Source organism: Thalassophryne amazonica, chromosome 22, assembly GCF_902500255.1.
Source record: "Thalassophryne amazonica chromosome 22, fThaAma1.1, whole genome shotgun sequence".
NCBI lineage: Eukaryota > Metazoa > Chordata > Actinopteri > Batrachoidiformes > Batrachoididae > Thalassophryne > Thalassophryne amazonica.
Genome location: NC_047124.1, coordinates 13,455,338 through 13,468,548, shown reverse-complemented (window position 1 = coordinate 13,468,548; position 13,211 = coordinate 13,455,338). Strand labels below are relative to the sequence as shown.

Here is a 13,211-nt window from a genome sequence, read left to right as displayed (position 1 = left end):
GAAAAACACACACACAAAAAAAAAATTACTCAGAAAAACACAAGTAATTACTCAAAAAACAAAAAAATTATCAAGTGAATGCAATACGTTCCCGTAATTTGGAACAGCACGTTCTGCCTGTGAAATATATTTGGGCTTTTGTTTTTGTTTTTAATCAAGCCTATTGTTACCAGGTTTCTGGCGGAGGGAGGGGCTTTTCTGAGTATATTTCAATATTTAGTATCAACCGTTTAGTTTTGTGAAGTAATTCGTTATTGTGACCGACCACTCCGATCCTGAAGGTGGCGCTAATGCATACAAATGTTGCCTTACTGTGACGTCACATCCGTGACAGCAATGGCGTCGTCCACGAAAAGAGACATCGTGAAAGAAACGCAACCGGTGAAAAAAGCGAAAAAGACCAAAAATGAAGGTATGGTTCGTATTTTTTGTTTGTTGTGAGGGAGGGGATGTATTAAATACAGTACATGGCGCTCGTGGAAACCAGTTGGTGTGAAACCGGTGTGTTTTCAGTGGTTAGTGAATAACGGAGTGAACAATTGGCTCCTTTAAATGATGTAGCGGCTGCAGGTCCCAAAACACGAGTGTTGCACGAGAAGTGTAGGTCTATAACTCAGTGCCACAAACCTGTTAATATTGCAAGGGGAATTTCACCAACTTCAACATTTTACTGTATTGTTCCATTTCTAAAAAAAATCCACCCCTCCCCCCAAATCTTTTTTCTGATGTCAAGGATGAAAAACGGTTTATTTATTTGTATATGGGGCCTAATTGTTCCTAAGTCTGCTTTGCCAGTGAATTTTAGCCTTAGGAACAATTACGCCCCATATACAAATAAATAAACAGTTTATCGTCCTTGACATCAGAAAAAAGTGATGGGGGGATTTTTTTTTTTTTTTAAGAAACGGAACAATACAGTAACATTTTGAAGTTGGCAAGTTCCCCTTGTAATATGAATTGCCTTAAGCTTATGGCACTCAGTTCATTTCATTCTTGAGGATTCTTCTGGTTCTGGTTCTTCTTTCCTGAAACTTGTGGCCATCAGCAGGACGACTTGCACACATTGGGGAATTCAAGCAGCAAGTTCAGAAGGTCCAGTGTTAGAAGCTTTGTGGACCCCATGTGTGTGGTGTCGCCAATAAAGTTGTTTAGATTAATCCTGCATTCCACTTTTGCTGGTTTTAAGTCATTCGAAACAGCAGATGATGGTAAAATGACCGTATTTATACTACTGTAAGCCACTTGACAGATTTTTGTATAAATTTAGTGTACAGAAGGATGTTTCAACAATGTAAGATGGTTCGTTAGAACACCGGCCGCTTGCTACTTGTAATATGGGCCCACTGCCCTATTTCCTATATTACGTCATAACAATTCAGTTCAATTTATTTCCTTTATATAGCGCCAAATCACAACAGAGTTGCCTCAAGGCGCTTCACACAGGTAAGGTCTAACCTTACCAACCCCCAGAGCAACAGTGGTAAGGGAAAAACTCCCTCTGAGGAAGAAACCTCAAGCAGACCACACTCAAAGGGGTGACCCTCTGCTTGGGCCATGCTACAAACATAAATTACAGAAACAATTCACGGACGAATATACAAGAATTGCTGTTGATGCACAGGACAGGAGGATCGCCAACACAAACACAACTCCCTGCATAACCTTGCTTTTGTCATCGTGTAGCGAGGCCGGCTTTACTTTAATCACACTTGAGCAGGTGTGCTCAGTCCATCAAACTCTTGACTGGCTGACAACACCTGAACCAGATAATTAGTTTGTGATCATCTCCTCTTTGACCTCCTCCTGGAGCGGTGTGCACAAACATGGGAACGCAAAAATATAGTGTGCTGAAAATATCCTGACATTTGTCATTTTGTTTTGTGCAGCAGATGAATCTGACCTCCTAACTGTTCCCGATGGCTGGAAGGAGCCACAGTTTACCAAAGAGGATAACCCCCGCGGCATGTTGGAGGAGAGCAGCTTCGCCACCCTGTTCCCTAAATACAGAGAGGCCTACCTGAAGGAGTGCTGGCCACTGGTTGAGAAGGCTTTAGCAGAGGTGGTAAGAGTCGCCACTAGGATGGTGTGGAGCATTCTTGGGGTTGCTGAAGAGTTTTTATGTTCTCCAAGGCACTCTGGTTTCTTCCCAGCGTGACCATTCATCTGCTGCTACTGTGCTGAAGGGAGGTTCCAGTCTGGAAACCTGCAGTTGGTTCTACCGGTTGCTACTAATCCATAAATGATGTCTAAGTAGTGATTAAGAAGTGTTGGATGCAGAGGACAAACTTTTCTCTCTGCTAACACAAAAAGAACTGAAGTAGAGGCGTTTTTTTAAGGAGGCCTCTTTTCCCAATCCTGTGATTTTGTTGGTGTACAGAACGTCTGGACCAGTTGATAAGCATGATGAGATGTGCAGTTCAAGCTGTTTTGTGAGATTTTAATAATACTTAGCTCTTAGACTTTATGCAAACAAAGCACCAAAATGTCAGTGAGATTAAAGAGAAGATTTGCAATGAAGTTAATTTGTCTGTAAAATAAAATAATGCTTTGTCAAAACTGTCCAAAAATTGATTGGCAAAATAAATAAATGAATTTGAGTATCTTATCTCTCTGAGAACAATGTTGTGGAACCACATCTTAAAGCTTATTCCAGAGTTTTGCAGAAATGCTAAAAATATATGTGACGCTTTATTGATTTTGCAGGTGCGTGCATATAAGTTTTCCACCTTTTTGAATATATTTTAGCTGAAATACTAACTCTAATAATCAGTCGTCACATGTAATGTCTGACAGCAATGCGCCATGCTTGAATCTGACATAAAAAAAAAGACATTATGTGTATGAGAACAGCTTGAACCAGAGCACAGTACATCGGTCCGTTCAGGCCCCGTTGCTTTTTGCAGAGTTTCATTCATGCTGTGTGTTGGTGTGTGTGCACCTTGTGTAATGTGGATTTGTTTCTCTCAGCACATCAAAGGCTCCTTGGACCTGATAGAAGGAAGCATGACAGTTTGCACCACCAAGAAAACATTTGATCCTTACGCCGTCATAAGAGCCAGAGATCTCATCAAGCTGCTGGCCAGGAGTGTCCCGGTCGAACAGGTAATCCCCGTAGTGCTTTGGATAATTAGTAATATGAATGATCTCTTAGCTGGTGTGTTTTTATGAAGTGGTATCAGCATGCGTCCTGTTTTCTTTTTCTTTGCTGTTTTACAGATTGTTTTTGTGTCATCGCAAGCTGTTGATGCTTCATAAGCAGACAGCAGAATACTTATATTTTGTGATGATACTGTGCTGTTTGCTTGCGTATCTCTTCTGTAGGCTGTGAAGATACTGCAGGATGACGTGGCATGCGACATCATCAAAATTGGCACCATGGTGAGAAACAGAGAGCGGTTTGTCAAGCGAAGACAGCGGCTGATTGGCCCCAAAGGCTCTACTTTGAAAGTAAGTTCGCAGATCCCTTCTGGCAGGCTTCACTTTTTTTTTTTTTTTACAAGAAAATAAATTTCCTCTATGTGTGTGTTTGTGTTTACATTGTTTACTTTGCTTCTCTCCAGGCGTTAGAGTTGCTGACCAGTTGTTATGTCATGGTTCAGGGCAACACAGTGTCAGCTGTTGGGCCTTACAGCGGCCTGAAGGAGGTAATGAATAAATCGTCTGTCTTTAAAGCAGGATGCGTCTATGAGCATGTGGCTCGTGTGTCTCTCTGACGGTTTGTCAGATTGGCCTCAGCTTTCAGATATGTCTTGCACATGGCGTGATGATGTGCATGCTTTATTATGAAATTTTTTTGTGATTCATTTTCAAAACTTTTATTTTGAAGTCACCATCATTATTGGCACAAGGCGGAATGTTCTCACTGTCATTTTCAACAAAGGCTGTCGACAAAGATGAGTCACTCTCTGCCTTAAACAGATGCTTATCTCGAATGCGCTCACAGGGGCAGACGGAAGAAATACATAATACACAAACAGTCTGAGAGAGATGCGAGAAACAGACACACAGACGCTTCTTGCTTTATTATCACAAGGCAGAACGTGCTCACGCAGCAGTTCTGACAAAGATCGTCAACCAAGTTCCCACTTTTCTATAGGAATACGTGCTTCCTGCGGGCACTGCACTAGTAATATAAAGCCAACAGTCACTCAGGTTAGGCCGGGTTTACACGGCAGGATAATTAGGCCGATACCAGACCTGATCTTTCCCTTCCGACAATCTTAAGGACACCCGACAATCGTGATGACGCTAAAAATAATCTTATCAGATATTCCTCCCATGTGTGTGGTGTGTTAAGAGTGGTCTGATCTGCTCGGAAGGGCATCAGAAGCGCTCCGATTGCAAATCGGGGATATTCAACATGTTGCATTTTTTGGCCCAATATCATAGCGTGTGTTGTGTCTTCCGACCACAAACGAGCATGCAGCCTGCTGAATGTGAAATGCAGCCAATCATAAAACGAGGTGACGAACGTACGGAGCAGAAAATAAAATCAAAATTAAAGGAGTGGAGTGCTGTCTCCACTCCTTTAAAAAAAAAAAAAACACCTTTTTCTTTTTGTATTGTTTTTTTCCCCTCTATTGTAAATAGTCCACAAAGTACCTCTGTTTGTTTACTCTGAAGTCACGTTTAATCTGGAGAGATTTTGCGAGATTTCCTGTCTGAACTGTAAATGTTTGTGTGTGAAATCTGTTCGTGTGTGGTGGTGGTGTTCTTACCGTGTGGCTGCACACCACACACTGTACGACCAAACCTGTTAGATCCATGATTTTTTATCTTCACGTGTGTGTTCTCTCAGGTTTTGGAAACCTACAGATCATTTTAAAATCCTGTCGTGTGAACCAGGGTTTATGTATCACACATATTAATCGGCACTAAAATAATAAAAATATACTCAACAAAAATATAAACGCAACACTTTTGGTTTTGCTCCCATTTTGTATGAGATGAACTCAAAGATCTAAAACTTTTTCCACATACACAATATCACCATTTCCCTCAAATATTGTTCACAAACCAGTTTAAATCTGTGATAGTGAGCACTTCTCCTTTGCTGAGATAATCCATCCCACCTCACAGGTGTGCCATATCAAGATGCTGATTAGACACCATGATTAGTGCACAGGTGTGCCTTAAACTGCCCACAATAAAAGGCCACTCTGAAAGGTGCAGTTTTGTTTTATTGGGGGGGATACCAGTCAGTATCTGGTGTGACCACCATTTGCCTCATGCAGTGCAACACATCTCCTTCGCATCATCCGTGAAGAGAACACCTCTCCAACGTGCCAAACGCCAGTGAATGTGAGCATTTGCCCACTCAAGCTGGTTACGACGATGAACTGGAGTCAGGTCAAGACCCCGATGAGGACGACGAGCATGCAGATGAGCTTCCCTGAGATGGTTTCTGACAGTTTGTGCAGAAATTCTTTGGTTATGCAAACCGATTGTTCCAGCAGCTGTCCAAGTGGCTGGTCTCAGACGATCTTGGAGGTGAACATGCTGGATGTGGAGGTCCTGGGCTGGTGTGGTTACACGTGGTCTGCGGTTGTGAGGCTGGTTGGATGTACTGCCAAATTCTCTGAAACGCCTTTGGAGACGGCTTATGGTAGACAAATGAACATTCAATACACGAGCAACAGCTCTGGTTGACATTCCTGCTGCCAGCATGCCAATTGCACGCTCCCTCAAATCTTGCGACATCTGTGGCATTGTGCTGTGTGATAAAACTGCACCTTTCAGAGTGGCCTTTTATTGTGGGCAGTCTAAGGCACACCTGTGCACTAATCATGGTGTCTAATCAGCATCTTGATATGGCACACCTGTGAGGTGGGATGGATTATCTCAGCAAAGAAGTGCTCACTATCACAGATTTAGACTGGTTTGTGAACAATATTTGAGGGAAATGGTGATATTGTGTATGTGGAAAAAGTTTTAGATCTTTGAGTTCATCTCATACAAAATGGGAGCAAAACCAAAAGTGTTGCGTTTATATTTTTGTTGAGTGTAAGTTCATAGTGGCTCAACATGGACAGACAAATGTCCACAAGAAGAAGCACAGGTTGAATTGGTTAGAAATAAAACGAATTTACACGAAATGTTGCCGGTCATTTCTTTAAATAATCATCTTCACTGAGTGATGAATATTTGATTTGGACAGAAATCTGAATTCTAAGCAGGAGAAGTATGACTGAGCTCAGCCTGCTGCTGCATCACAGGCTAGAATAAATGTCATGCTTGTGAAATCTGAATGCTTGTGAAATCTTTGTATTCTGAGTACAAACTGCCCTCAAGTGCAGTCAAGATCTGTTGAGCTCCGGAGGAGGAGTAATCAATCTAATCGTCCCTGTTGGGAAATCTGGGTCATGCAACAGTGTGTGTGTTCAGTACATGCTGAGTATTTTTGCAGTGTACCACTCTTCGCAGTCGGGTTATGATGAACCTGAATAAAGCCAGCTCCAGTTATTTTTCAGCTTTAAACATTTCTGCATAGTTTTGCATGATGGTTAGTTGGTATGTCTAAAAGCAGCATAAGCTACAGTTAAAGAGCAGAGTACATAGAGTTATTGTGTATGGGCCTAAGATAGTTACACCCTTAATAAAACAGACTTAAACATTATGCACACATTTTGTCGGCACGTTGTTGAAACATCGCACATCTGTAAATGTTGTAATGTGACAAAGCAGGATAAATGAGGGCAATTAGCCATGATTGTGACTGATGGTGGACTGAAACGAGACATGCACAAGTGGTGTTGAACACAGAAACTTTGACTGTTGTAAAAAGTAAAATTTCAGGAAGGAATAAAGCTGAAAAATGTGTGTTCCTCTCTTTCATCATCCTCTGTTTGCAGAGAGAACTGCATCATGTAACTGTTGATAGGATTTAATGGAACTTTACTGCAAAAAGTTGCTGGATTTTAGTGACGCAAAAGTTGTTAAAATGGCATAAAATACAACACTGCTGCATAATTTAAACACTGCCTCCTTGTGTTTGGGTCAGCCCCTCCCACATCTCATATTGACTACTGCGCTGCGTAAATGTGACATGAAGATAATTTGGAACGCTGTAAGGTCTACTGATTCTTGGAGTCGATATTTGTTCTTCATTTCTTAGTATCCAGAAGAGCTAAAAGCATCTGGTTGTTGACATGTTCCTCTGTTGTTCAGGTACGTAAAGTGGTGATGGACACGATGAAGAACATCCACCCCATCTATAACATCAAGGTAATGGCGGAGAAATACATTCAAGAAGCTCCTCGTGAATGTCCACTTATGCCCGATGAAGATGATTTCCATCCTTGCTCTGAATCTCCTGATGGAAACAAATCTCTCCGGGTTTATGTGCCATGGTTGGTGCAATCTGGAGCTGAGGGCATGAAAGAGTCACAGATGGCTGTTTAGCTAGCAGTGGCATTAGTATCACAAACATGGAGCTACTTTTTTGTTTGTTTTTTGTCTAGAGTCTAACTAAAATCTTGACAGTCACCATGTTTTCATTTGGGGGAAAAGCTGCTCGGTCTAATGGTGGATTGGTAGCAACTGGAATACAGTTGTTTCTGGTGCGGTAGTGATATATGTAATCACAGTATGTGCCTAATCCAATTGCTTTACTATTTTCCATCCTGCGCGGCTTCATTCTCTCAGACCCTTATGATCAAGCGGGAACTGGCCAAAGATCCTGACCTGCGGGTACAGAACTGGGAACGCTTCTTGCCGAAGTTCCGCCACAAGAACCTTGCCAAGCGCAAGGAGCCCAAGAAGAAAAGTGTGAAGAAGGAGTACACGCCGTTCCCTCCGGCACAGCCCGAAAGCAAGGTGACCAGTTTCTCAGCGCAACCAACAGCTATCGCGTTCGAAAACAGAAATGCTACAGTTTATTTCTGTTCTGAGGTTTTTTTTTCTGTTCTTGTTTCTGTACATTATTCATAAGCGGCTGTACAGGGTTAACGAGCAGTTAGCTGTTTTTGTCTCTTTTAGGTGAGATGGGTAGTGCTGTCCCTCAGCACAGAACCATAAAGACAGAGTTCACATAACACAACAAAGTTATGTCATTGTTTGCTCAGAAGTTTACATACATTCATCATGGACACGAATGTCTGGACAATATTGGCCTTTCAGTTATTTATTTGAACTCCTCATTTTCTGGAGCTGAATGGTTGAAAAACAATAGTCTGGAGCAGAGCTTCCAAATAATTTGGGTTTAAGAGAATATACATACAGGGTCAAAAATATACATACACCCAATTAGCTATATTGAGAGGTGTTGAAAGTTTCATTTGCTGGGGCTTGTCTTCAACCTGTAGCTACTCTGCCAACATAAATTGTTTGGTGCCCACTAGACTGACCCCAACACACAGTACAATTGGGTAAGTTCAAGGAGTTCTGTAGATCCAAGGAGGATTTAGACTTGTGGAAATGCCTCTTGGAGCCAATTCCAAACATGATTCTCAGAACTTCTGTTTAAACAACTGCAGATGAGGTGGTGGAAGGAGATGTAGCCACATTGCCAATGTGTGGAAGAAGATCCAAACTGTCGCCCTCAGCTGTTTCAGATGATCAGTAACAACCCTGGAAAATTAACCTCTTCAAGCTAGAATGAAGTTTGCAGCTAAACACACCAACAAAAAGAAAACCTTGAGGAAGGCTTTATGGTCAGAAGATATGAAGATTGAGTTGTTTGTCCACAATGACCAGATGTATGTTTGGAGGACTAAAGGGAAGACATTGAACCCCAAGAACAGTAAGCATGGCTGTGGTGGCGTCGTGCCAGTGCCAGTTGTAGGACAGATAAAGCAGGCTAGCATTAATGTTTAGAAGGGCTTTCCAAAAGTACTTAAAATAACTGCTTTATTTAAAAGTTGGGCTCATGCCAGGAATTTAACTAGTTTAACTGAACTTCTCCAGTCAGATTTCTTCCAGAAGCTTGTTAATGGATGATTGTGGATTAAGGGGCTTCACCTCTGATCGCACTGAATTTACGACAAGCAGCCTTTGTAGCCGTCATCACCACTCTCAAGAAGTTTTGAAAAATACCACCACATTGCAGAGTGGGAACGTCCAACTGGAAGCAAATTCTTCCATTGTGTAGAAGTTGCTTAACGTAATTGGTGTATTTCACATATTTACAGCCAAGTTGTAATTTATCTTTGGTTTAAATATCCTCATAGGTTGACAGGGAGCTGGTTACTGGGGAATTCTTCCTCCGTGAAAGTGTGAAAAAGAGGAAGAAGATGGAAGAGATCAAGGTGAGAACTTTGACAGGAATAATCTCTTTTTTGATACATGCATACACCCAAATACCACAAATTTTTAAGAATCAAATTAAGATATGCGTGAAACCGGTTCCGATCATCCTTTTATGTATGATGCTGTAGTGCCAAATTAATTCTAATTTCTAAATTTAAGAAGGTCTTAAGACTGAAACTTTGTCAGCCTGAGTGTGCTATAAAACATTAACATGTCAGTCATTTGTCTCAAAATAGCAAAAGGAAACGTTACATCATTTTCTGAGAAGTTTGATTGTTGTTCTTCTCTTCCCTCTTTTTCAGGTCAAACAAGCAGAAGCGCTGACTAAGAAACAGGAAGAGCGAAATAAAGCTTTCATTCCACCCAAAGAGAAACCTTTACTGAAGAAAACCAGAAAAGGTATGAAGTGGAGGTGTTTTTATTTTGCTGTTAACGTTGAGCTGTCTGTGTCCACAGTGGTGCTGGCTACATCTGGTAACACAGTTTCTGAGGCATCTTAAAAGTCCACAGTAAGATTCACCCCACAGGTTTGGTAGGGTGGCACGTCCCTCCAGAAACACTGCACCCCCAAAAATAATCCCACAATTCAGATTTTTTTAAATACAATTATTTTTCCTGTGCTTTAAAATTCAAATATTGGTTCAATACCTTTTGATTCCAAGCTGATAGACGGCTGCCAGAATTGTCTTCTGCAAGTTATTTTGTTAAATACTGACATCTGTCATTTGTGATTGACTGTCGTGTGTTTAAAACAATTAGATGCAACTGAAAGTGAAATTACTTTTACTGGCTCACTGATGTCACCTTTTTCCATTCTACAACCCCTGGCAAAAATTATGGAATCACCGGCCTCGGAGGATGTTCATTCAGTTGTTTAATTTTGTAGAAAAAAAGCAGATCACAGACATGACACAAAACTAAAGTCATTTCAAATGGCAACTTTCTGGCTTTAAGAAACACTGTAAGAAATCAGGAAAAAAAAATTGTGGCAGTCAGTAACGTTTACTTTTTTAAAACAAACAGAGGGAAAAAAAATATGGAATCACTCAATTCTGAGGAAAAAATTATGGAATCATGAAAAACAAAAGAACGCTCCAACACATCACTAGTATTTTGTTGCACCACCTCTGGCTTGGACTTAATGAGTGACAAACAGTACTCTTCATCAATCTGGCTCCAACTTTCTCTGATTGCTGTTGCCAGATCAGGTTGGAGCCTTGTCATGGACCATTTTCTTAAACTTCCACCAAAGATTTTCAGTTGGATTAAGATCCGGACTATTTGCAGGCCATGACATTGACCCTATGTGTCTTTTTGCAAGGAATGTTTTCACAGTTTTTGCTCTATGGCAAGATGCACTATCATCTTGAAAAATGATTTCATCATCCCTAAACATCCTTTCAATTGATGGGATAAGAAAAGTGTCCAAAATATCAATGTCAACTTGTGCATTTATTGATGATGTAGGGGGTCATTTTGACCGTTGTTTTTTTTCCGTAATTATTGTATGGCTTTGCCTTACAATATAAAGCGCCTTGGGGCAACTGTTTGTTGTGATTTGGCGCTATATAAATAAAATTGATTTGATTTTATGTAATGACAGCCATCTCCCCAGTGCCTTTACCTGACATGCAGCCCCATATCATCAATGACTGTGGAAATTTACATGTTCTCTTCAGGCAGTCATCTTTATAAATCTCATTGGAACGGCACCAAACAAAAGTTCCAGCATCATCACCTTGCCCAATGCAGATTCGAGATTCATCACTGAATATGACTTTGATCCAGTCATCCACAGTCCACGATTGCTTTTCCTTAGCCCATTGTAACCTTTTTTTCTGTTTAGGTGTTAATGATGGCTTTCGTTTAGCTTTTCTGTATGTAAATCCCATTTCCTTTAGGTGGTTTCTTACAGTTCGGTCACAGACGTTGACTCCAGTTTCCTCCCATTCGTTCCTCATTTGTTTTGTTGTGCATTTTCGATTTTTGAGACATACTGCTTTAAGTTTTCTGTCTTGACGCTTTGATGTCTTCCTTGGTCTACCAGTATGTTCGCCTTTAACAACCTTCCCATGTTGTTTGTATTTGGTCCAGAGTTTAGACACAGCTGACTGAACAACCAACATCTTTTGCAACATTGCGTGATGATTTACCCTCTTTTAAGAGTTTGATAATCCTCTCCTTTGTTTCAATTGACATCTCTCATGTTGGAGCCATGATTCATGTCAGTCCACTTGGTGCAACAGCTCTCCAAGGTGTGATCACTCATTTTTAGATGCAGACTAACGAGCAGCTCTGATTTGATGCAGGTGTTAGTTTTGGGGATGAAAATTTACAGGGTGATTCCATAATTTATTCCTCAGAATTGAGTGAGTCCATATTTTTTCCCTCTGCTTGGTCTAAAAAAGTAACCGTTACTGACTGCCACAATTTTTTTTCTTGATTTCTTATAGTGTTTCTTAAAGCCAGAAAGTTGCCATATGAAATGACTTTAGTTTTGTGTCATGTCTGTGATCTGCTTTTTTCTACAAAATTAAACAACTGAATGAACATCCTCCGAGGCCGGTGATTCCATAATTTTTGCCAGGGGTTGTACTGCAGTGTTTAACATTTATGAGCAGAGAAAAAATGAAGACCAGAGTTGACAATAAATCCTGTATGTTCAGCCGGCTTAGTGTAGATATAATAGGAGCCTTGTCTTATAATCACGTAGTTGCATTGAAAATTAAGTTTTTTTTAAATTCTGGATTTGTCCACAGCTCCTACGGATGGCAAAATAGATATGGACGCCATCAAGGAGAAGGTGAAAAAAGCCAAAACCAAGAAACTGGGAGCTCCACCGCTGAACCTTGTTCCTGAAACCAGCAGCAGGTCTGACAAAAAGAAGAAGAAAAGCAAAAGCTAACCAACCAGGAGAGTTATTCACCGGACAGAGTGAGAACACTGGACGCTGGGACATACAGTGTGTGTTTGGATCTGACCAAAGCGATGCATCGCTGAGTTGCAGGAACTTTGAAGTATTCAAGTTGACGTGGTGCGACAGACTTCCTGTTTGTATTGTGTATGTGGTCACCAGTGCTTCATTGTAGTGATGCAACTTCCTCTGTGCTTATCTCTTAAGCAGCTCTTACACTGACTGACTTCGGTGCCGAGTTTTCCCACGAGGTACACCAGGGCGGGTCTTGTGTTCGGCATAGGCCAACACAAGTCAGAAAAGGTGTGTTAAACTCGTGAAGGTTTTGAACAGGTTCAAAGCTTTCAGGAGTGCAGCTAGACTCACAGTCGCTCAGCTTGCGGTGGCTCAGTGCATTTTACTGTCCAATTTTCACAGCGTGCATGGAAATAAATACCCAAAGATATCAAAGCATCAAGGATGAAGTGTACATATGAGCCAAGCATGGCTCGGAGTCGACCAGTTTATTAACAAAAAAAGACGACTTTTCTCGACTTTTGCATTGTGATGTGCCTGCTCTGGATGGCTCTGTGTCACATGGGCCAAGTGAGAGCTGCTTGTAGAAATCTGGAGGTACATCAAGTTGTAACTCCTTCTGTTATGGTGCCAAACTTGGCCTAGTGTGAGAGTTGCTTTAGTTAGATCACTTGAACCATTTTGTGTGTATTAAACTTGATGTTATTACTATTTCAAGAGGAAGAAACTTAAATTCTGATAGTTTATGACACAATGATGGGTGAGCGCATTCTCTGATCTGCTTGTTTGCCATGGTTTTTGTATTGTGAATATTTCTATTTGTGCAAAATATAATGCTCTTTGAAAGACTGTTGGTCGTTTTAAAGGAGGAGATGAAATGAAACATTAGCGCAGATGATTGCTACTAAAATTTCCTCAGGTCTTCCCAGACCAAAAAGAATACATTTTTAAAACAAATACACTTGTGTGGTGATAGTTTCATTTTCTGCTCCAAAAGTGCAATATCTGTTCATGTCATCCCTACGATTGCATAAAA

General features: G+C 40.9%; 1 protein-coding gene across 1 annotated transcript; it reads left to right on the top strand.

Moving 5' to 3' along the window:
• The first annotated feature begins 336 nt into the window (after nt 1-336).
• Nucleotides 337-12,589, top strand: krr1 (KRR1 small subunit processome component homolog). The gene is made up of 10 exons (XM_034163613.1): nt 337-412; nt 1,887-2,062; nt 2,968-3,102; nt 3,322-3,447; nt 3,561-3,644; nt 7,168-7,224; nt 7,645-7,815; nt 9,168-9,245; nt 9,549-9,645; nt 12,006-12,589. The coding sequence occupies exons 1-10, from the start codon at nt 337-339 to the stop codon at nt 12,149-12,151; spliced, it is 1,146 nt and encodes a 381-aa protein (XP_034019504.1). The 3' UTR covers nt 12,152-12,589.
• The last annotated feature ends 622 nt before the right edge of the window (nt 12,590-13,211 follow it).

Bases quoted from the DNA above. Each gene is read 5' to 3' on its own strand.
- krr1 (XM_034163613.1), top strand. From the start codon at position 337: ATGGCGTCGTCCACGAAAAGAGACATCGTGAAAGAAACGCAACCGGTG. The intron at 3,103-3,321 runs GTAATCCCCGTA...TCTCTTCTGTAG, and splicing joins GGAGTGTCCCGGTCGAACAG to GCTGTGAAGATACTGCAGGA. The intron at 7,225-7,644 runs GTAATGGCGGAG...TCATTCTCTCAG, and splicing joins ACCCCATCTATAACATCAAG to ACCCTTATGATCAAGCGGGA.